Below are 25,115 nucleotides of genomic sequence, written 5' to 3'. Positions count from 1 at the left end.
CAAGGTGGACAGTACATCCACGTGTCATTTAAGTCTGCCATTTCTAGAGATTAGAATTCATGTCTTTGTTTAGAATCAAAACTGTTCTGTGCATCTAACACTGATCCAAGTAAATTCATGTAACATGACCAGTTTCTAAGCATACCTGAACAAGATTAATCGAGGTACATACACAGATAACACGACAAAACACAGAAAGCGGTTTCTGAGCTTTCAGAATGTGGATATTTTCCAGGCTATTAGTAGACTAAGTACCTCATGCTACATCACAAAAGAAACTGCATTGCTTGGGACTGTAAGGAAGAAAATTCATGTCCAGCCACTTTTGATGGAAGAGAACCTGAGGTTTTTCTTCTTTCTCTCCAAACTGATCACCTGAACATGTAAAATCCAGTCCCACAGCTGGGCTGGAGTAACGTACTCCTCATGACACAGCCTGGGAAGTGGCTGGCTGGAAAAGGACTGGCACCTGCTCCATGTCAGCAGCATTGCCCAGTGACAGCTAAGCTCAAAGGGCACAGTGCAGAGGAAGAGGTGACACTTACTGGATCACACCAGGAAAACTGTGTCCCGTTCTGGGCTCTCTGATGCGACAGAGACCACAGTGAGCAGGGCACATTCAGCAGAAACCCATTGAGGAGGTCATGGGCTGGAGCTCTTATCCTGCAAGGAACAGGACAGAACTGAGCTGTTTCAAGCCTGGGGAAAAGGTGGCTTCAGAGCGCCCAAGAGTAGCCCTTCAACACACAGGAGATTACAAAACCAGCCCAGACAGGCTCTTCACAGCCATGCATGGTGGAAGGGTGTTCTGACAGCAATCAGACAGAGGGACGAGCCGATGAGAGATGGCACAGGAGCAATTTCACACCAAGGTCAGTCAAGTTGTGGAACAAGTTGCCCAGTTTGTGCAGTCTCTGCCCTTGGATTTTCAACACTCGACCAGTCATAGTTTCGAGCAAGATAAGACTTCAGTTTGAAACTGAGCATTGAAACAAACAGCTGTGAGCAAAAGGCTGTAGACATCCTAAGGTCCCTCCGAACCTGAAGTACTGTTGTTCTGAAACGCAGTTACAGAGTGATCATATGATAAATACTGACATCAATTGCTTCTGGGGCACGAGTAACACACTACCCCAGGGTAATCTAGGAAAGGTAAATAGAAATGCAAACAATGCAACAACCAGGATAGGATTTCCTAGGTCACTGCTAGGATACAATGGTTCTACTAAAGAAACCACAGAAACACTCTGACACTCTGCTATTTTTGTTGTTTTAATACAAAATCGTGGGGAACTTATTTCTGCTTATTTCAAACTGATTTCAAGCTGCGCCTTGTATTTCTCTTAACACAGCAGAGGAGCTAAAATATCCAGACATACCAAACTCTGGAAAAAAAAAAAAAGTATCTGTCTACTACTAAGTCGAAAAAACAAACTTGGAAGTAAAACCCCCACTATAATGGTAAAAAGGTGCAAGGATATGTGATACTGTTGCTTTGGCATCTGGCCTTTGAAGTGATTGCAGTAACCCAGATACGAAAAACCCATAACATTTTAAAAGCTTTGAAAGCTGAATATCTTGTACAAAACACATTTAATCATAAAATGCATTTCAGTCAATATAAACAAATAAAATTCAGGTCACGTTGGTAACAGCTCTAGACGATGCAGACACATCATATCCAAGGGCTAAATGCATTCCAAGAGTAAATAAATTACTGGCTATATTTGTTGATAAAACTGACTTGAATTGTTTTGTAAATTCAAAAGGTGAACTCTAAACCCCACTGGAAACACCTGAAAGCAGACACAGAGTAAAAGGAGATTGTTTAACTGTTATATCAAAAGCGACATATCAAGACAAAGCACAGTTGTACTTCCACAAGAAACTTTCACCTGTTTCTGATGGAGAATTTCCATCCACAGCCCACTCCTCACCTCACAATGGAAAATGCTACCTCAGCAGCATTACCTAGTCCTGATAATTATGAGGAGAAAAGTGTACACATGGTACATGACCATAAAGCTTCACATTATGTTCAGGATTAAGACACCTACTGCTTCAGAGAGACACTCAAAAATCCAACAAGAAACAATGACACAATAAGAATTCAGCCACCCATAAAATACTCAACGCAGTGGCCAAGACAATTAAGACAAATTCAGATCTAAGATAGAATTTCAAAGTCCTATTTGCAATCTCTACTTTGGTAGAACTAGTATTTCAAAGAACCTACTAAGATTCTTCCTCCTTTCCCACAATTTAAAAAGCAGGAAGGAGGGATCTCACTCAAAGCACGTGGTTTAACAGTGAACATTACTTGACTCTGTTTGGTAATAAGTTTGAGAAGTTATATGTGAGTTTACTTGTTCTGAGAATATGAGGCAACTTGAAGCTCTGCAAAAAACATCTGTGAACAAAGCATAATATTATCTCACCTTAAAATCTAGCAAAAACCTTCCTGATACCAACAGTTAAAGGAAGATTAAACTTCTACACGGTTATTAGAAGCTACTGGCCAAGGAATTTGTGATGAATTGTGATGAAGAGCACACATAAAGCAATCCCTCAAGAACAAACAGAACTGTGGGCAAAGAGGTAACCCAGCAATCCTACAAACATTATTGATCTGATACATCAGGCAAGAAATCTGACAGAATTCTGCATGGCCGTCTCCTGGTGTCTGCCAGGGATACACAGAAATATGTTATCATTACACCAGGACAAGTGTTTTGTATTTTATTAAAACAAATTGTGTAATTTCACTCAAAAACAAACCTTCTAACATAGTCTAGCCCTCCGGAGAGGCATGGTGCACTCCTCAGGAAGAACACCAAACCCACACAAACCAAGCGATCCTCTCCAGCTCCTCGTACTGCTGTACACATCTGTTTTGGCTCTACACAGGGACTAGACACACATACCTGAATGAATTTGGAACCTTTCTACAGAAAAGGAACACAAAGTTATCTTTAAGAAAACAATAATTTCCATTAATTTAGTTTAAAGTGTCACAAAAGCACAAAAGAACTGACAATGCAGTTAAATATTCAGTATTTACATTTGGGTGGACAGTCACTATATATTTTGGAGACACTTAGACTGATTCTTAAATGCCTCCAACAGCACTTTTCTTCCAGAACTTACTCACTTGACCTGACAAGTGAAGCAAATAGCAGATCCCAAAATACGCTGGGCTTTTTTTGCAGGTCAGATTTCAGGTGTCTGATTTGAATGGACCCATAATTTCAGTTACTTTCACTCTTTGTTTTGCAGTGCTGAAACTCAAGGAAGGAGAATAAACATTTTTGTTTCTATCTTTTCGAATACAGTGTCTGTAAGTGACCCAGGGAATGTTTTGGATAGGCTATTCAAAGGTATGGGGGTGGATTGCACAAATTCCCTAGCTTATTTCAAGAACTGAAAGTGTGTTTCTGACTCAACCAAAAAAACCACTGTTCCTCCAACTATATTTTTTGTAGTAGCTATACACCCATTATCCAGGATCTCAACTAGGATCAAGCAAATCAGAACACCAGGCAATTACTTTAAATCATTTTAGCTACAGTTTGAATCTTCTAACTAAAAAATTACTTTCTTGTAGCCACAGTTGGTATACATGGGAGGGGGGGGGGGGGGCAATTAGATTCTGCTCAGAAAGCCACAGAACATTTCACCCAAGTTTATTGAGCCTTGAGCAATTCATTCTCAAAATTCTGATTTCAAGATAAGCATATTCTTAAAATAGAAGGTTAAAATAATCCTCAAGACTTATTGATACATGGAAGAGAGAACAAAAAGAACAACATTCTGAGTTCTGCTTATAATGGTTTTGAGTATAAAACAACAAAACAAAACAGAGTGGAAGTCGTATCTTCAACAGTGCTCCAGATCTGGAGCTCAGCTACCTGCAGTTCACCATAAACGCATTTACCTCTCTGTTCCTTTCCTGTCTCTTCCTGCAGCAAAGCTTTTTAGAGATGTAGACTTCTCCCACGTTTCCTTAGGCTGTGTAAATGCTCTATCACAGCACAGCAGCAGTACCAACTACACTGGGATGAAACTTCTTCCCACAGGGGATAGTTGGGTTTGCTGATCCAACTGGGACAAGCCATGCAGCCACCAGCACACATCACCCTCCCACAGCTATGGGAGAGCTTCCCAGCCCATGCAGGCATAAAGAAAGCTCTCCAGGGAATTATGTAGTCTAAGGACTCGATCTCAAAAGGTAAGCCCCTGTGTCTAAATGCAACACCCATAGTTATCAATGAAATTAGCTGCATACTAAAATTACAGTATAAACCTAAAGCTCATGTCATTAACCTTCTGTTTATTGGATTTTACATCCAAGTAAATCTTTAGGCCAATTTATAACGCAATGCATATGAAACAGAAAGGTCATTATGGACTCTTCATTCATGTACCAAACTTTAAAGAGATGAAATAAAACTGTAATGGAACTGGAACAATTGCAGTGTAACTACACTACAGTTACAGTCCTTGAATATTTGGTAAGATGAACACACATATGGATTACATTCATAAACTGGGGGGAAGGACATCATTAAAGCTCAACATGTATGACACAAGTATTGCTTCATGTACTTTTTTAAGTGTATTATTCAAAATCCCAACCAAAACAGCAACAAGAAAATAGAAACAGCCTACTAAATCAGCATTAATTAGTTCCTCATTCCCTCCTGGGATTTCTAACAAAACCATCAACATTACAAACAAAACTAGCAATTTAGTAATTATCTAAATGCAATGCCCTTTATTTCCTGTAACATCTATAAGGTATGGTATGTTCTGAGCTGAAGAAATGAAGAGCTGAAGCCAACAGCAAGCTTTCAACCTCAAACAAAACCAAGTTACTGAATAGAAAGAGAGGAGAAAGCTTTAGGAAAGTTACACAGAGACAAGGACATGGAGGTTGAAAATCCATAATGTGCCTCTGGAAAGAGCAGGCAGAACCAGTCTGGTGAAAAAGCTGAGCTCACAGGCGTCCTCAACTGTATTCCATGTCACTCACACAGTCAAACTCCAATTTCTCCCGTTTCTGCCACAGTCAAAGATCTAAGCAGCAGCAAACACTACCATGCCCTTTCTGATCCTGGAGGTTTTTGCTGTCCTCCCAAGGCCTTACTCCATGCTCCTGGCCCCCACTGCAGGTTTCAAGGATCCTGCTAAGGCTTCCCTTGCTGCAGCCTACAAACACCCCGAGCTTCCTGGGCTGTTCTGTCTCCCAGTTCAACATAACAGAACTGTGAGCAGACAAAGAAGCCAACAGCCCATGCAGACCAGATTCTTCCTCTAGCAGAATTAATGCCAGAACAACACCCAGGTGATGTGTCTGTCTTCACTTACAGAAGGATCAGCAACAGAAAGAGCTTGTTGGGTTAAGTAAGAACATTCAGTACTATTGGCTTAACCCCAGCCAGTAATTAGGCACCTCACTTGAAGCCACGTGTGCAAGCAAAGGAAAACATGGAATTCCTATCTTCAGACACAGATTCAGCCAACCTCAGGAAAACAGAGCTCTATCACTGGTTTTATGCACAAAGTCACGTGAGCTTGTTCTGATGTTTTTCCTATAGTCAGGTGGTCAGAACACTCTACTGTACACCCTCTTACAGTCAGAGGTCAATTAGAGCAAATGCTCCCGCGCAGAATAACAACCACCATCCTCTTAGCCAGCCCTCACTTCAATTCCTGCCTATCAGAAGCTACATGGGTAAGAGCTCAGTATTCGAGGAAGTTACTGAAAGGGACAGTTAAAATCTAGAGTAAGGCTATGGCATTCTAGCCAAACACACTGGCCACATCTTTTCCTGCTAGGATGCCAATACCACCATCTGTGGGAAATAAAACATGAAAACCCACACCACCAGCAGTTTTCACAGAGTTCTTCACAAATCCAAAATGATCTACAAGTACACAACAAGTTGCCTATGTAGCCTAAGAGTAAAAATCCTAAAGAGTAATCCTAAAATCCTAAGAGTAGTCCTGGAAGTACTACAATCCCATGGTACACATAATGGCATGACATTATCTGAAAACCGAAATTAATTACCCATCAATTCATCACATAAAGATACACTGAGGGGGAAATAGGCTTGGTAAACACCACCTGAAATTACTGTTTGCAATAGTAGCAAAAGCTTTATGATGTAAAACAAAGCTTTTCTAACTCAGAACAGCAAATTAAGACTCTGCCTCCATGTCAACAATAATGCACAATCATCTAAGAGATACAGGAAGGAAAAACTGCTGTGGTACTTGCTATCTTTACTGTTACTTTCAAAACTGCTGTGACATTTCCTAATTACTTTTAATTAGGAATTTAGTAAAGCAGGCAGTCAAATTGCTAGGTATTTTTGCAAATATGAATGCAAAATGGAACACAGAAAATCCCCTTGCAGATCTCATTACCTCTCTTTGCCACATTTAATGACATTATAGCATTATAGTTTACACTCAGAAATCATGAAAACACAATAAGTGGAGTCATCCATTGCCTAGAATTTGATTCTACTGCTATAAAACCATTTTAAAGCTCTTTTTTAAAATCCTGGAAACTCAGAGACATGAATCAACCAACATTTGTAAGATGTGCCCTTTCACCCCTTGTCCAGGTCAGATACTCCACAGATTGATGGAATGGCAGGGGGTGGAATGGACTGCTGGAGGTGCCCAGGCAGGACCACCCAGAGCCAGCTCTTCAGGACCACATCCACATGACTCCTTTAACACCCTCCCTCAGAGCTGTGCCAGAATTCCCCCAAATCACTGAAGTTTGACCCTGCACAAAGGGAAGGGAATAGTGTGTGGGGAATACCATGAAATTGTGCCTTTCCTTCCCAAGCAAGCTTGTTCTGCAGCTGCAGCTCCTGGGACACAAAGGCACACACAAGAATGCAGCCCATCCTGTCATCAGTGCAGCTACACCAGACTCATGTACCTCATCCACTTCCCGAAGTGCTTGCCAGACTAAGTCCATCCATCTGTTCCTCATCTACATCCCCAGGTGGCTGCAGGGTGCTGGGCACCCCCAAGAATCTCCATCACACTGCCAGCATTCCAGCTGGAAAACATCTCCAGGTTAGGGGTAAAGCCGGTAACAGAGATGCACAAGGCCCCAGAACTAAGCCATGTCAGCTGGATCCACGGCTCAGTGATTTTAGCTCCTTGCTTCAACAAGAGCAATGAATTCCCTTGTCAGCCTATGCTATTTACACCTGTTACTGCATGCTACAGCTACTTACATTTTCAGCTCTTTATTGCTGTCCATCCCTCTCATCCAAAAACCATGTGAAAACTCCATCTCTTACCAGTGGTGTTATTTTGCTGTCTTGTACTAGTCTAAGCTTTCCTTACCTTCCTCCCCAGATTCAGTAGGATTTTTACCACAAGCAGTCTCTAATAATGATACTTTATTGGGTTTCTTTCCCTTCCTGGCATTTTACTGTAGGACTGTCACCAATAAAATGTAGCATGTCAAACGAATACTTCCAAGTTTTAAAGGCAAAAGGAAAAACAATTTGTTTATAAAACATTCATGACACTTTGGTGCTATATGAATCAATAGTAAATGTCCTCCAGCAACTTTAAAAATCTCAATCAGTCTCGTGTCCACCGACTGAAGGCAAGGCAAAAAGAGGATAACCCTGAACCTACTCAGGGTTTGCATGTTTATTTGATATTACAAAGTGAGAATTTGTTGAAGATTCTATTCTAACACAACAGATGCTGGAAGATGAAAGTTAAGATTGAAAACCTCAAGGCATTTTGTAGTTAATTATTCTCTCTCCAAGGGCTATTATAAAAGAGGCAAACGGTCATAGCCAGCATGAGACTTCCAGGGGAATCTAAGAGTAACAGCTCCCTCCTTCAAATTGTTTATTGGAGAAGTTCAAGCCAAAGCAAACATCTAAGTCTGTTTGTACAGAAGAAAAAAGTACTGTGCCTTCCAACATATTTTGGTGTTCCACAGCTTTAGGATTCATAATATCCCAATAAGCCTGCTGCAAGGTTTTGAAAACGACAAACCTCAATTTCCATAAATGGTGCAAGATAATACCCTGCAGACACTAGTGTCAGTACATTATGCTAGGGGATATAAGAAGGATTTTTTTCCTTGTGCCACTTGTGATATAGCCAGACAGCTGGTTTTGTACACACCCCTCTAGTGCAGCTTGCCCTTCACATGAACACCGCACTGCTCTGATGACACAGAGCACCATCCATCCAAACAGGGCCACACACTGTTGTGTCAGCTGGGAACAAGGCTCTCAGCTTCTTCCACACAGCATCTCCTGGTAACTGGTACAACAGCTCTCCACCAACCCTGGACACTGCCTTCTGTCACCCAAGCTGTGCCACTGCCAGCTCAAGGCTGGCATCACTCAGTGAGTCCACAGTGCCACCCTTGAGCCAGGCATGCCTGTTCAGGCACCCACACAGCAAACTTCACTGAGCAGCTGTCCCGAGGAAAACTTCACCCTCCTGCTCCCCAGCTGCACTCACAGCAGTTTCCTGATCCAGACTGCTGAGTGTAGTGACTTCTGTGTGACTGCTGCTCGTGAGGGAAGGGGCAGAAATGAGGGCTTGGGAGCAGGGAGGGAGGGAAGTCTCCAGCAGCACTGATGCTGTAAACCAGACCAACTGGCTGTGAAACCAGGATGCATGAGGAGCTAAACATGGGAGTGCTCAACAGGTCGACCACAGATACCAAGGTTAATGACGAAATCCTCATCTTTAGCAGCACTGTGTGCGAACTTCCCAACATGGGGAAAACCTACCTGAAAACCATCACTTGACAAGAGCAACTTTCCTTTCAGAAATAGTATTACTAAGGCACAATACATACCTTCAATTAAACTCCCCACTGAAAGGCTGGAGGTGATACCTAAGAAGTCCAATACTTTTGGATACTAACATCTGTTTTCTGTTTTTTCAAGCAGATGGTAGGGAACTCACTGATTTGCCATGTTCTCCCCCATTACTTCTGCCCTGCATTTGGATGAAATACTACTAATAGAGATAAAAGGAGATGCCACACAGATGGTTCAAGCAAGAGGATGAAACTGTGGTTGTTAAAGTGATGTTGGTGAAGAGCTTTTATGAAACTAAGAAAAAAAAAATCTTCTTCAACGTCCTCCCTATTTAATGAGCCAGAACAAATAACAAAATGGATGATCGATTTTCGCTCATGAAAGAGTAAAAATACAGGAAATGCAAATTGCTAGCTTCAAAAATCCACAGCATCATCAAATACATATTTAAACTCCAATACCTGAAAAATGCAACACATCAAAAGATCCTGCCCACTGATTAACTATCAAGTCTTATCTTTCTGAACAAAAATCTTCATGTTTGCTATTACCTACTTCCTAGAAAATTATACATAAGGAAATAAGGAAATAATATCCATTTGTCTGTATCAACAAAAAAGGACCAGACAATTTAAGTGTAAATCCACACACAGCTCAAAGGAAGAGCTAAACTGCTCCATTCATATTCATAACAGAAAAACACAAACACAATGTTTAATTTTGAGAAAAAAATTATAGGACATTCACATGACAGCTTGATCAAAACTTGTGAAGCATAAAAAGCCACGACCATTTTCTAAGAAAGCAAGCAGAGAGCACACAAGCCCTGCTTGGGAAGCAGAGCTTCTCGAGTTGGATTTTTATACGTGTGGGGCAGTGTGCTGTCACTGCTGGGCTGCTGAATGCTTCCACGACCCTTTGCACCAAAGTGGAGGGCATCACTGTACTTGGAAGAGCAGAGAATGCAGGTGGCTGCTGGACTGGAATGGAGATACTTTGCCTGGATCCCTTCTGCTGACACACAAACGCTCTCCAAAAAACCCCTCAATCCCTCAGCTCTTGGTTCTGTGCTATTTCTGAATTCACTGATAAACACAGACGGGCTTAACACTGTCTGCTAGCAATACAGGAAAGAAAGCATCACTACAAGCATGCTGAAATTATTAAAATTCCAAGAAAAGAAGGCAGCAGAGGCTGGTTTCTTGCAAGGCCCAGTGGTTTCTGCCCTTCTCCTCACTGCAGCTACACGTGTGTCAATAGAGAAACAGCTCTATAATACAGCAGTCAGTTCCAGACTGTCATCTTGGCACTGAAGAAACAGATGAATTATGCTGGACAAGCCAAATACAAGATGTTCAAGACAGATGTCAGATCAGTATTGCAGTGGCCTGTAAACACGACACGTATAAATATATTCCCACTGATCAGCTCCCAGCATCTTGCTTATCCCAACACCTCTCTCCAAGCTACCTGAACCACCGCAGTGATTTATTTACAAAAGCACCATAGCCAAAAAATCACCTTCTATATTTACTGGTTTATCACATACCAGGCAGTACTAACAACTACCAGCAGCATATTAAGTTCTAAGCAGCAAGAAAAGATGGCATTCAAAACTGCAGCCAAATCCTTCACAAATGTGCTAAGTGTTACATACTTTTCATTAGTTACATAGAATTGCTTTTCATCTCAGTTTATAACCAGATGGTTTCTATCTATCTCTCAATACTTCAGAGCAAAACAGAGCTCACCAAAATACTAAGATCCAAAGTTCTGCTTATATCAGTGCTTACACCTTTTCTTGAAAATATCTGGTAAAATATTCCATGAGATCAAATTACTTTCAAAACTTTTTTTAATCATCATCTGAAGACTAAGCTAATCCACGAACATTTGTGTGTTTTTCTTGGATTTCCTTCCTTTCATGATGTTCCAGTAACTACCCTGTACTGCTCTGGTAACCAGCAGCAAGCTCCAGTGAGAGCTCTTTCAAAGGAAGTGAGCCTAGAATTCACTATTTCAGATGCAGCTCTTCTAAAATATCCAAAACTCCTGTTCCTTACAACTCTCCAGGGATCTTTATGCTGACAAAAAGCCTCTAGGCAGAGCCCTCTGACACACTGAAGATCATCTTAGCTGTTGATTTTCAAGACCACCCACCTCTGATCTCCACTTTGACACAACTGTTCCAGCTTTAGGCTCAAGGTCATTCTTCTCAAAAGTAGCAGTTTAAGATTTGAAAGGTGATTAGATCATAAAAAAATGTAAAAACTTATCAAGAATTTAGATAGAGAAACCAGATTCTCGTCTGCTAATTTCTGGTTTCCCACAGGATAATTCTCCCACTCGATGTTGAAAGGTTTACCATCTACCAGGTATTCCAGAGGACTCTTAGAGCAGCCAGAGTCTTCCCCAAACACACCACTGAATGGAAGCACAAGGGTAACAAACCCAAAACAGGTATAAGCAAAACACTTCTACAGATTTATAGCCTTGCTTTTAAAAACGAAAGCATGCTCGCTTCTGTTGGTTCTTTCCCTTCTCTTTCTTTCCCATGCACTCATTTGAAGCCAAGATTTTGCAGGCACACCAGGACAGTAACACGGATTCCCAATACAAGTGACACAGGTGATCTTACTTCCCTGCCTACACCAAATTCTCCCAACCAAAACTGAGTTATACAAACAGAAATAATTCTTCATCAAATCAGATGCAACAAGCTCTTCGTTTGTTTATTCTATTACTGCTAATTTGACACTAAATTAATTTCTCATGAAACATTCATAACATTCTAGCATCCTTATGTGTTTTGCATTGGCTCTAATATAAATGGCCGGCTTATTTCATTTGTTGAACAGTCAAAATATTTGATAATAATTTCATCAGAGAAAACAAAGAGGGTTCAGAACCAATCCTCTGCATTTTACCTACAGTAGGGTATGATTAATGTAACAACAGCCAAAATGCTTTTCTCCAATGTTTGCCAATTCTGTAGCTGCCTTTTCCTCTGTGATCTACAGGAAGTTTTGCTGTCAAATCTGCAAAACTCCCAAGACTTCAAGGTGTTTTCTGTAAGTGCTAGGGGGGTTTTTTTATTTGTTTTTTTTTTTTTTTTGGTTGGTACTCTTTGGGGCATTTGGAGCGGGGAGGCTCTATTTTATTTCTGCCAGATCTCAATCCATACCATGCTTCCCTACATGTAATATTTGGCAAAGCACATAAAATACCTTTCTTTTCCCTCTGAAGATTTAAGAACATTGGGGAGTTCTGCATGAGAATTTCCCCATTCTGAACTCTAACTGATATGCCTCACAGGGAACTTAAGAGATAAATATTTCCCCATGGAATGTCTTTAAACGATATGGCCTAATCCGACGCACTGAAAAGATGCAGGAGCCTTAATCTGCTATTTCTTACTCAGGTAAAATGCAAATTGCTTTCACAGGGCATGGTCCTTATCTAAGAAAGCAGCAAATCCTGCACAATGAACACACCATAAGTAGCAATATAATCTTATGTGCATTCCACATCCTCTTTTTAATCATCAACTAATTTACCCCAGTTTACTTTGAGGGTAACCAAAAAAGAGAGGAAAAAACCCAAGAAACTTTCATTTTGCTATAGGAAATTAAAAGCCTGGAAACTTAAACGGCTGTACAGAAAAATCAATATTTTAGTCAAAATTAGATTTTAGGAGTTTCGGGTATCAGATATGGAAGCTTCAATTTCAATTAAAAAGCTGCATCCAGATGCATAATCATCCATTATAAAACTGCACCTGACCCCTGGAGAGACAAAAAAGCTTTTAGAAGCCTACTTACAAATCCAGCCACATTAAATCACATAGGAGTGCGATGTGAAACACAGAACTCTTCCAGTTTTAAAAACAGACACTGAAACTGAATTATTCAAGAGAAACATTGATTTGTGACATTTTCAGAACATCACACTTCCTAGACAGAAATTTCTTTCTCCAAGACGTGCATTTCTTCAACAGGCATAAAACGGACTTTACAAGCTTGCTATTGAACCTATTAATACTTGCTCTTCATCTTTTATTTCAACTACATTACCACAAAAGGGTAAGAATACTTATGCCAACTGTGTAAACTACAGTGATCTTCAAAGAACTAATGATCTTGAAATTATGCAGCCTCGAGGCTGCAACACAGATCAGATTCAAAGGAATCAGTAAAATCTTTGCTCTGAAAGATCTAATTGCAGAAGTTTTTATTTCTCTGTAACTCTGAATATGATAAAGTGAACGCAGTTTTGGTACTTAATAGCTTAGAAAAAGTGTATCTGTAGCTGTGCTTTTTTTTCCCATTCATTTCCTTTAAGATGAAAGTTCAAGCTTTTAAATTGGTGATAATCAGAAGAATTCATGCTTTACTGTTCACTTACACAAAAACCAAATCAAGGTGAGTCGTTCAAGTTAAAGGCCAAAACAGGTACTGCTTTTTAAGAGTAAATTATTCCAAATTTTTTTCACATTACAATGTTCTTTCAATCAGGTGTGATCTCAGAAGCAGAGCAGCATATTTTCACAACTGCACTTTTTACAGCTTTTCAGAACTCCCAACCAATAGAGACTAGTAACCATTTCTATGTTAACCCCAGAGAAAATGAACAAATCACCTAAGTATTCGCATTTATCATTTGGTCTCCATTTCCTCTGCTGAGCTGTGTAAATGGGACGTGAACTCAGACCAAAGGAACACAACTAGACCTGTGCACAGTGTGACAACACCACAGTGTAGGTGAGAGCACTGCCGTGGGAATGAAGTGAACAAGTCCTACCTGAGGGCACAACGTCTCGAGGTGATTAGCTGCCATTTGCACAATTTTCGTTCCATCTTCATTTGTTGACAATGAACAAGCAAGATTGGCAACCTTAAATGAAATAAATAAACAAATCAGCAAACAGCCTCGTAAGCAAGTATTTCCTGCTCTGACTTCAAACTTGGCAGAAAATCATCTCTGCCAGAAAGGCTTCATTTTGAGGGAGAAATATTTTGTCAAAGAATGGTTTTGGACAAGGAAACACCGCAGGAGGGAAAAAGAGCTGTGGAAAGCAGTGACAGTGAGGAGAAATCTTACGACCTCACCAATTTAGGCTCAGTGGGTAACAGCTGCAGAGTGGTGTTTAGAAAATAGGAAATTTCAAAGTAAGAGTCGAAGGTTTCAACAGATTGCTTGTGATCTTGCCCCTTAATTTTTCAGAGCCCTTCAAACCAGAACCATCTTTTGCACTGTTCTTTTAAACTTACTTTTAAGACCTTAAAGCTCAAATAACATTTATCTTGACCTGTAATTAAACACAAAGCTATTTCTGCCCTGAGCTATCCACAGATCATTCTTTTAATTAGTGGTATGGTTTTCAACTGAAATGATCATATCGTACAGCATATACAGTGCAACCAACAGTGACAATGTATATTGAAACTTGAAATCTGTGAAAGAGCAAATCTATTATAACATACACCATAGAGATACAGCTTCCTTTAAAGTAAAAATCTCTTCCACGGTGCTCCACAAGTTTAAGTGGATGAAGGAAAAAGCATTTCCCTGCAAATCAATAACAACAGGCTGAAGGAGACAGGTTTGACAAAGGTACAAGAGAGGGTGAGATCCAGGTCTTTTTATCCTACTGCAGTAATATACAGTCCTTCTGTGAACCACTCCACACTTGTTAACCATCACAGCCTCCTCTGAAGCAGCTGTGCTGCCTACAGCCTCTGTAATGTTAATGCAGACCAAGAACTGCCTGAGCACCAAACCTCTGCAGTGCTGCAAATACAAACAGCCACAGTTAGTCTTGGAGCTACCCAAAATTCACACCAAAATTTCTACTGTTCAGCTGCTGTGAAATAGCAGCAAATCTTCCTTCACCAACATTTTAGGACATCGCTACTAGTTTACCGATGATCTACTACCAAAGGCTTTTATTCTTCTTACTTAATTGATACAAGTAATTACAAGGCATTAGTCAGTGGATAGACAAATGAATTACTTTCTCTATTGAAAATTCAGAAGAGATTAAGAAACACTTTCTGAAATGGAGGAGATTTAGAATGCGGGGCCTTCCATGTGCACCTGTGCCTACACAAAAATACTTCATACAACTTTCCCTGGTATTCCAATACAATTCACTGGTTCCCCACCCCTGTGATGTCTTGTCTTTTCCACATTAAAAACAACGTTTAAGACTGAAGAAACCCAATTTTCATCAATGTACTGACACTGTATTTTCTTTTATTTGAAGTAAACTGCCATGGGATGGTTTTTTAATGCAGTATCTGAAAAAAACAGGTTTGCTCCTATGCTTTCCTTCCTGACTCTTCAGCTTAAATTACCCACAAAAGACTTTACACCATCACAATACAACTCTAAAAGATGCTATTCCCTCCCCTCAAAAAGTAAAAAAAAAAAAAAATAAAAAAAACAAAAAAAAAAAAAAAAAAAAAAAAAAAAAATAAAAATAAAAAAAAAAAAAAAAAAAAAAAAAAAAAAAAACCAACAACAACCACACCACCACCAGTTGTTTTTCTTTAGATTGAAGGTCAGGAGTTTTCACTACTGGTCTCAACAATTAATTCACACTGGTTTCATTATTTTAATTCCTCTGCCCCAGTCACTGAGGTGCTTGTGTATCCTTCATTTAAATGTGCTCACAGCCGCTTTGTTCCTACACCACCTCTGTAAAATGAGGCACTCTGCAAGACTCGATGCAAACATTGTTGATTCAAAGAACTCTTCTATGCCTAAAGCAGTAACATTTCAAAGGTAAAATAGAGGCAATGCCAGCCATTCCAAAAACTCTCAGGAGCTTTTTGTTTTCCACTTAACCTTAATTTTTCAAATTCATTTGGCAGTTTCCAGACCAAGTTTCTTTCCAATTCTTGGAATCCACTACAAACATGTGTGGTACAGAGCTCCTGTTTATCAGCGAGGTACTGCTCTCAGCAGTTTTGTCCCTGTCTCGATGAGCACGGCAGACACAGATGGTTCACAGCTACTTTTTATCCTGTTTCCTAGTTACACTGGCTCCCACATTTCAGTACAAATGCAGTCCTTGATATCAATTGTGCCACAGTCACAGAATAATAAATTAGGATGAAAGAGGTTTCCAGAGATCACATACTCCAACCCCCTGTTCAAAATACGAGAATGAACTTGAAAACAATTTGTGCCAATGGCTCGATGTAACAGATCGCCATCTGGGGACAAATTCTGTGTGTGTTGTACCAGATCATGTGGGAGATTAGAAGGGTAAAAAAGTGTGGCTCTTCTCTGACAAAGCATGCTCAGGTTGGAAAGGAGCTCTTAACTCACAAGTATTCCTTTTTATTTAAAGTCAACAGGAATAAGGGGGCTTTTACTACTAAGAGGAACAACTTTCTGATCTTATGCTTCCCCTCCTGATTCTTCAGCTCTAAGCATTCCTTGGTGATAGCCCAAATTCAGAATAGTATTCTCAAAGCACAAGCAGCAAACCAAGGGTATGTGCACTAGGAATTTACACCAGGCGATTTACAACATCAAACAGGGATTTGTATTATTTACACTGGGTGCCTTAAAAAAACCTAGGAAGTTAAACAAAGTAGTATTGGCTACTTTGGAATAAATACATCTTGTATTTTGGATGTGTACTTGGAGTTCATACTACAGTGGCATGCCAGCAGCAAGTTTAGACCTTCGCCTTGCATTTTGATCAATCTTAATAAGACTTCTGTTTCCATGAGAAAACAGGTAGAATTTTCTTTCTCTGGCATTGAAGCAACACTTGTCCACATGTACCTTATGCATAAGTAAAAGGGTTCTCAGTCCCAGCAGTAGGTAATGAGGCTCACAGCTATTCCACCCAAAGACAATCCAGATCCCTGCAAGTCATTTCCATGGTCTCAGCCATCAGTACATTCACTACTGGTGCTTCACTCACCAGTTCCTGAAGAGATCTCAACAAAAGTCCAAAACACAATAATTCCAATAAATCACATGGAAAGAGGCAAACACCTGTGTGTAACTTTTCCAAGCAGGAGGAAGGGCACGTGAGAACCTGAAGTCTCTTTTGAGGCTGTAATATTGCTAATAAGGAGGACAAGCTGTTTCTGAAATAGTAAATATCAATAGCCCATAAGAAAAAAAAAAATCAAGCCCTAGCTCAGATAAGACCTTACTGTCATCAGTATCATACGCATCTCAAAAGATTTTTGCAATCTGAGAAGTCTTCGTTACACCACAGTCTCTCCCCTAAGCAGCATAAACTATAGAAATTCATTACATTTCTTTTGTATTCTCTGAGAGAAACTAGCTTCCCTCAGTAGGGCTTCAAGCCCAATCATACTGCAACTTCAAAAACAAATAAAATTGCAAAATGAAAACCCAAGATTCCTCTCAGTCAGAAAATAATTGTCTTTCTGAAGACCAAAGTTTGTCAGGACAAAGAAAAAGCTTTCCTGTAGGCTGGTCAGATTGAAATCAAAACTCTACAAAAAAAAAAAAAAAAATCACAATCATTTTCTCCAAGCATTTTTAGGATATTAAGAAAGCAGTTACACAGAGATTTTCCTTGAAAACATAACAAACAGAAAACAAACCATCCTCGATGAGGTTTAGCAACATCAATTAATACACTAATTAAGGTGCAGTGGGAAAGGAAGACTTTGAGCTGAGCATGTAAGCGCAGCATTGGCAGTAGATAAAACATTTCATTAACCTGATGGTTTTTTAGATTGGGAAGGCACCAAAGAGTGTATTTTTTTATGCCCATTACCTGTACACAGAAGATATGCCAACAGACATTTCTTTTATTCCTGCAGTTATTAAACAAGCTTCTTACAAGCACTTTAACTGATGATTTTTACTCTCGGGTGAGGGTTTATCTTTCTGTATTGGAGAGGGGGTTCCTCTCTTTAGGATATGGTGACCCAACAACTTCTCAGGCTAAAATTGCTGAAGATTAAGATTTGTGTATAGCAGATATATTTGGTTAAAAAAATAACTCAACAATTCATATTCCTCTCCTTGATTTTTACATTACATGGGACTAGGGTACCTTGGAGAGAGCACAACTGGAAATGTGTGTCCAGATTTTTTCAGTTCCTACTCTTTACCAAACAACTGAAAGGCAAAGAAAGACGCACTTAGGGGCCATGAGAGATACATCATACGTGAACAAGTTCACTCTGTTGTCCAAACTTCCTTGGAGTGGAAGGCTTTTTCCCTTGCCTATGCTCACACAAGTGCATTCACACTGTGGATCCCCTAATGTTCTTTCCCCAAGCAGAGGATGAAGGCTACAGGTCATTCTCTGAAAGCTTCAAGCTTCATTCAACCTCCGATTTCCTAATTCTTTCCACTGGGTATTAGCACAAACCAGAAAAACACATACAGACAAAACACCTTGGAGAGCCACTAATTACTTCCTGCGGATTTCCAGAAAGGTGTGGTCATTCTCAACAGCCTGAAGCCATCTATTGCTGGAAGTAACAGATATAACCCAATAACCTTTCTGGAGACAAAAGGGACGTGTTCCCAACCCCTTAAGAGCCTCGGGGCAAGCGGAAGTTCACATGCTGAGTGAGACTGTCTCTTTTGTGAGGGTCTTAAGTTGATTCTGCCGGAAAGGAGGAGAAATCCTTGGGGGAGACATTCCACCCATGATTTAAGGTTGCAATACAGTGGTTCAGGAATGAATCCTGGCTCAGAGTTAACCCCAGGGTGAGAAAAAAATGCAAAGTCAAATGCAAAAGTGAGATTTTTAAGTAGTAGAGGAGTAAATAATCACTGCACTGCCTCACCACCTGTTTCATTCACAGCTGAGAACAGCTTTGCTGATCTATTGTCCACACTGCACAGCAAGAATTAAATGTACCCCTAAGGATTTTTTTTCATTCAAATTCACTCCATTAACTCCCAAAAATAAGTATTTGCTCAGGAACAGATTGTCTGCTAACTAGCTAAATTCTTCTTCTATAAATTGTACAAAACGAAGCAGCATGTTCCCTAGATGTGATCTCTTTTGCTCCACCAATAGAAGCTCAGTTTCTTTTCATTATTTTACCCAAAGTCCCAACTTGCTTATACAGTAAATCACTAAGGATAACTAAATCATTAATTCTAGGAAAGCTTCTGTTTCCTCTTCTTGGTGAAGATTTCCTGTTCTTAGTATTAGATACCTCCTGTCAGGAAACTGCTTCACTGAGGAAAGACCTTCCAAAGCTCTGCCTAGCCTCAAGTCACCCAGGTCCTTCTCTACACCGCAGGGTAAGCCTGAACTCTGTTCTTTGGAGATTTTTTTTTAGCCTAGTGCAAAGAATCCTCTGGCAACCCAACCCCTCCCACTGATAACCCTACAGAAATTCTCAGTGCCACACTGGAAAAGTGTTACTAAAATAAAAACTGGCATGCCTCATATTTCACAAAAAAATGAACTTGTGTGTCACAAGATTTCAAATACAGTCTTCAGGATGTTTAAAGTACGGATCTTATCATTTTGCCTTTTTATAAAACATAGTAAATATCAGAACATAGATTTACTGCTTTTCCACAAAACCAGGCAGAAGTGTTTCTTATACACACCTCTAAGGAACATTAACCAGATACAGTATCACTTCAACAGGTATATGAATTCGCCCTGGCACCGGCAGGGAGTTAAGGCCCAGGGAGGACAGTGTAGAAATGGACACAAAAACATCCCAGTACCCCACTGAGGTAGAGGCTAATCCTGAATAATCACAGCTCAGACAATATTTCACTCGTAGCACAGCAACTGAATACTCAGCTGAGGAATAACATTTGAATTCTGGCATTCCAGCAGTCAATATGGCTTTCAATATAAATTATATACTCTGTGTAAACTGATTTAAACTGTTAGCCTCTCTCTTCAAACCATAAATGAAAAAATGTACTCATGTATTTTCTGCTTCTAATTTTGAGGTCTTCAGAAATATCTTCTCCAGGTTTTTTATGGGTTTTCACTTTCTACCACTAGCTTTATTCATGAAGCATTAAGAAGTCTTTTGAGGAAAATGAGCATTCATACAAAAAAGAGCCATGAAAAAACTACAAGGGTCAACATTAAATAATGACTCTATACTTTTTCAAGACAAAGGCTACACTGATGTATGTATGTCTTCCAGTCATTCCTGCATTTTTATATGCATTTATGATTACTATGTGCATTTTTATGGGCTTAATAAAACTCACATAGACTACAGTATTTGTTCATAGTGAAAAAACACATTCCTTTAGACTAAAAACTTACCTCCTGTGGGCAATAAATATCACAATGTTGCTTGTTTTCCAATCCATTTTCTACCGTAAAGCTTAATTTCTTTCCAGATCAAGTCAAGTAGTTGCACTTCAGGTCAGAAGTTAGGCTCTTACCTTTTATTTGTTTTTACTTTTGTGGGGAAAGAGTTACAACCTCTACTGAACACATGCATTTACCATATATATACATATGGCAGGCTTTCCCTGCCTCTTCTAGCTTTTCACCTTCCACTCTTTCAAGAAGACTCTTGAATCTGCTAGTTACAGTAGAGAACTACTCACCTGCAAAACACTTCACTTCGCTTTGGTTTCTTTCACATGTCTCTTAATGATGCCTCTCTCCATCTCCCTCCATCTTCTGCAGAGATGATTACCCAGTGCTCCATTACTGCCAAACCCACTGCTGATGTGACAAAATTAGCTCAGCCTGGAGGCTTATCACTGCCCCTCCAGGTGTTACCAACCACCTGGTTAAGATGGTTCAGCCTCTGAGGAGTGTTATGGAACTTCAACCGTGTCCCACCCAGCATGTCCAAGATTCTGCTTGTGTAATTAATAAAGCATGTACAAATACCCATGGACTGGATTGGGGACTTTTGTTGTGGGTTTTTTTTTTTTTCCTAACAGCATAACTGCAACTGGTTTATTTCAAGTTCCATGTGCTCAGACGAGCCTTATCTCATAGATGTTCATCTAGGAGATTGCCTTGATGAATTGTGCCTCAACCAAAATGAAAATAGATAATACACACACTTTGAGACAAACACTGCACACATGGATAATCCTGCCCAGTAAAACTCCAGACACCATTTTCTTTTCAATGAAGGTGTCAGGCCTGATGCAGAGCCCCATTAAGCTTTCTCTCACTGCTTTAGGTCACAGCTAAATTTGAAGAATTCAGGTAAGGATTTCCTCTCTAGATTTTGAGCTCTGGTTACAACCAAGAACAAATACTGTATTTGTATTATATTCATGCTCTGGAAAGCTAGCTGAAGACTCTAGTCAAAACAGAAACCGCCTGTAGCTGTGACTTGTGTTTCACTAATTGATCTCTTCAAAAAATGTCCCACCTGCACCAGCACCAGACATAATCCACAGCATTAACTGTGAAGTGGGCTCTGATCTTGAAAACTCCTGCCACAGGCTGAACATAACAGCAAGGGAAAGCTCTAAAGGTAAGCTACTTGATGCAACCTCCCCCTCAGCACCATTTACTGGAGTGTTAGCAACAGAGGGCTTTCCATAATTATGCTGTATATTAAACCAGAAGAGAGCAGGGTTTCCGAAAGGATAAAGTGGCTATCCCAATTCTGTAATCACATAACCTCCTCCTTTTCCTTATCTCAGCCTCAAAACTCAGCAAATAAGACAGCAGTTACTCATGGAGCAAGAGGACACCAGTCATGCCACAGAATTAGCCAATTCCTTACAGCAACCAAGAGAAGGAGTAATCACTGCTCTTGAAGAAATGAGGCATGCACACGTGCTAATAAACAGATTAATTAACTGCCCCTGTCTGGCAGTAGCAAGATTTGATCAACATCTATCACCAGTGGAACTCAGTAAGGATAAGGATGGATCATGTTCTCAAGACTACGTGCAACCCTTCATTTCCTGCACTTCAGTAATAAAGAGGAAAATACAACACATACAATAAGCTGTCAAAGGAATACTCAAAATTTCAGGCCTTTTCCATCTGTAAAGCACAAGCAAGATTCAAACATATGTATGAACACATCCTTATCATTTTTTTTATTACTCTTTATTCAAATATTACTTATTACTCTTTATTCAAATATTCCACAAAAAAGGAAAAAATAAAAAGTCATGCAGCTTCCAATATTCTGCCAGTGGCAATATCTGAAACCCAGCACTCTGAAAGCCTTCCCAGAACAAGTGCAAGTCCATCTCCCAGTTTAAAATAAGAAATTTACTGAAGAAAGCAAATCAGAGCCCAAGGCAGTTTATGTGATGTAGAACCACCAAGTCCTCCCACGTCACACAAGTACACACCATGTGCATTCAAAAAAAAATTCTCTTGAAGTAGCAGAGCAGCTTTTCAGAAAGAAAACCAATCCCACTTCCAAAGCTCATCAGGAGTCGGTTCCCTCTTTCTGTACTCCTGGAATCTCTCTCCAACCTAAGCGGTTCCCTCCAACCTCTGGAAAAGACCTTTAGCCTACTGTTGTCCTGCTACCACTCAACAGGACTTGAAAAAGTGATTACCAGAGGATTACTGTAACAGTCTGTGGTGGTTTAGCAGAGCTGTGAGGCTGAGGACGGACTCTGGCTGATCAGTAGGAGTGTTGTCCATGCCTCTGGAGAACTCCAGCTTAAATCAGAAATCCCCCACGACTCAGCCCTTTTTTTTCCAGCTTCTGGCCAGAGAGGGAAAAGATCTCTGAGGAGTGGCCCAGGCTGGCCAGGCTCCACTGCTCCTTCCCTGTGTGGGGCAGCCAGCCCTGGTCTGGCCATGCCTCTGGACCCCCATCATCTGCTGGGGATGGGGGTGGAGGCTGCAGCTCAGATCCCGGACTGCCCGAGCTGCTCCCATCAGTGGGAATTCTTTCCCCCTCTTCCCCTATTGGCCTGGCCAGCACGGGCTGGAAGTCAGCCACTGCCCAGAGAAAAGAAGAGCTGGGCAAATTCGACTCTTTCTTGGCACAGATGAAATCTCCAAAGCCTCAACCTTTTTCTTAGTGAGAGAAACAGCCAAATTTGAGACATGTAGAGGGACAATACGGAGATCTCAAAGTCAGTAAAGGAAGTGACTTTTTTTAGTTGGAAGAGATGACAAGTTGCCTTGATTCTAGGTTGAAAATCTCCTATGGATTATGGTAACAGTCTGCAATATGAATATGCGAGAATAATCCTTTAAATCGTGGAAAATATGAATTGGGGAGATGATTAGTGGATTCTCTGAGCAAAGGTGTCACTGATTTACTGAGTGAATATTGAATTAGAAGTTGTGATTTTGGTGGTCCTATGAGAGGTTTGAACAGAGAGAGATGAGAAGAAGCCCCCTGTGCCAGTAAAAGTAAGAAGACATCTCTGTTCTCTGAGTTAGAGAATCCTTTGCCTTTGAAGTTGTTCATCTTTAAAAGTGCCACCCCAATATATATGTGTGAGCCTATGACCCATATGTGTAGTGGCAGGAAAGGCTACATGATATGGGAGGTCCCACAATTGCAGAATTTCCTGGGTGGGTGCTTTTGTGTGAGTTGGAAGCCACAAACAGACCGTTTCTCTTGTGGAAAGTAACCAAACAACAGGAGAGACTTCTCTCTCTCTCAAAGACTGAATGAAAGACTTTTATAAGCGGTACTGACCTGGAGTTCTGAGTTTTGCCTCTTTACATTGTTTGTAGAAAATGAGCATTTTGTGGTGGGAGAAAGGGTTGGTTTAGAAATTCAGTTGTGTTTTTTTTCCCTTTTCCTTTGCTTCTCATGGTGTGTGTTAATAAAATCTATCTGTTTAACTTAAGTTGGGGCCTGTTTTGCCTTTTTCTCCCAAAATCCTATCTCCCAGCTGGCACACAAAATTTGGCAAACCAAAACCAAACCACACTCCATCCACAGACAGCTTTAAACCCAAGGACAAAGTGTCAAAACTAAGCCACAAGAGCAACACAAACGCCCCCCACACCAGGCTGTTTGTCCCTCGCCGGGGCTGAGCTGCACTCGTTCACCCCAAGGCTCCAAGAGCTGACAATGAAAACTATGGAACTCAAGGAAAAAAAAAACCCTCCTAACATGTTGTTTTCTGCTGTTGCATCACAGATGGATATTTTAGAACTTATGCTGCATGAAGTTAGCCTTTAAAGCAGCAAGGTCACCAAAGGCCCCTGGTTTCAAAAGAGAAAAAACACCTCGAAGCAGACATTAAAAAGGAAAACTCAGAGCAGTGGGTGGTTTTAGATGGCCACCCTGCCCATGTTGCTTCACCTCAGAGCCAGTGCCTGGCACATCAGGACTGGGGCAGACAAAAAGGTGGAAGGCCGATGCACAAAAAGGCAGAATTCCAGTGGCAGGGACAGCAGGATTCCACCACTAGGTCACCGAAATGCAGCCTCTGCACTCAGGTTGAAAGCTCCATGCAGGGACACGCAGCCAAAGCCGCACACACCAGTGCTCACAGCCCGCTGCAAACCTTCCAGGAGTGGACACGGAGGGCACAGGGCTGAGCTGGGGGACATGGGGCCAGACTGAACACACAGGTGTGTGTGTGTGTGTGTGTGTGTGTGTGTGTGTGTGAGGGTCCCATCGCTCACAGCTCTGTGTGTGTGTGTGTGTGAGGGTCCCATCGCTCACAGCTCTGTGTGTGTGTGTGTGTGTGTGTGTGTGTGTGTGGGTCCCATCGCTCACAGCTCTGTGTGTGTGTGTGTGTGTGTGTGTGTGTGTGTGTGTGTGTGTGTGAGGGTCCCATCGCTCACAGCTCTGTGTGTGTGTGTGTGTGTGTGTGTGTGTGTGTGTGTGTGTGAGGGTCCCATCGCTCACAGCTCTGTGTGTGTGTGTGTGTGTGTGTGTGTGTGTGTGTGTGTCCCATCGCTCACAGCTCTGTGTGTGTGTGTGTGTGTGTGTGTGTGTGTGTGTGTGTGTGTTTGATGGTCCCATCGCTCACAGCTCTGTGTGTGTGTGTGTGTGAGGGTCCCATCGCTCACAGCTCTGTGTGTGTGTGTGTGTGTGTGTGTGTGTGTGTGTGTGTGTGTGTGTGTGTGTGTGTGTGTGTGTTTGATGGTCCCATCGCTCACAGCTCTGTGTGTGTGTGTGTGTGAGGGTCCCATCGCTCACAGCTCTGTGTGTGTGTGTGTGTGTGTGTGTGTGTGTGTGTGGGTCCCATCGCTCACAGCTCTGTGTGTGTGTGTGTGTGTGTGTGTGTGTGTGTGTGTGTGTGAGGGTCCCATCGCTCACAGCTCTGTGTGTGTGTGTGTGTGTGTGTGTGTGTGTGTGTGTGTGTGTGTGTGTGAGGGTCCCATCGCTCACAGCTCTGTGTGTGTGTGTGTGT

General features: G+C 41.0%; 1 protein-coding gene across 2 annotated transcripts in view; it reads right to left on the bottom strand.

The window, feature by feature from the left end:
* The window catches only part of CTNNA3 (catenin alpha 3), a 411,551-nt gene that overhangs the window by 128,226 nt on the left and 258,210 nt on the right, over nt 1-25,115 (bottom strand). For both annotated transcript variants that reach the window (XM_066324417.1, XM_066324416.1), the window contains exon 10: nt 13,635-13,727. In XM_066324417.1, the coding sequence (XP_066180514.1) occupies nt 13,635-13,727 (93 nt within the window). The remainder of the gene's footprint in view (nt 1-13,634; nt 13,728-25,115) is intronic.

Source organism: Sylvia atricapilla, chromosome 8 (assembly GCF_009819655.1).
Source record: "Sylvia atricapilla isolate bSylAtr1 chromosome 8, bSylAtr1.pri, whole genome shotgun sequence".
NCBI lineage: Eukaryota > Metazoa > Chordata > Aves > Passeriformes > Sylviidae > Sylvia > Sylvia atricapilla.
The sequence above is the reverse complement of the archived record's forward strand: the minus strand, read 5'-3'. Positions and strand labels throughout refer to the sequence as shown.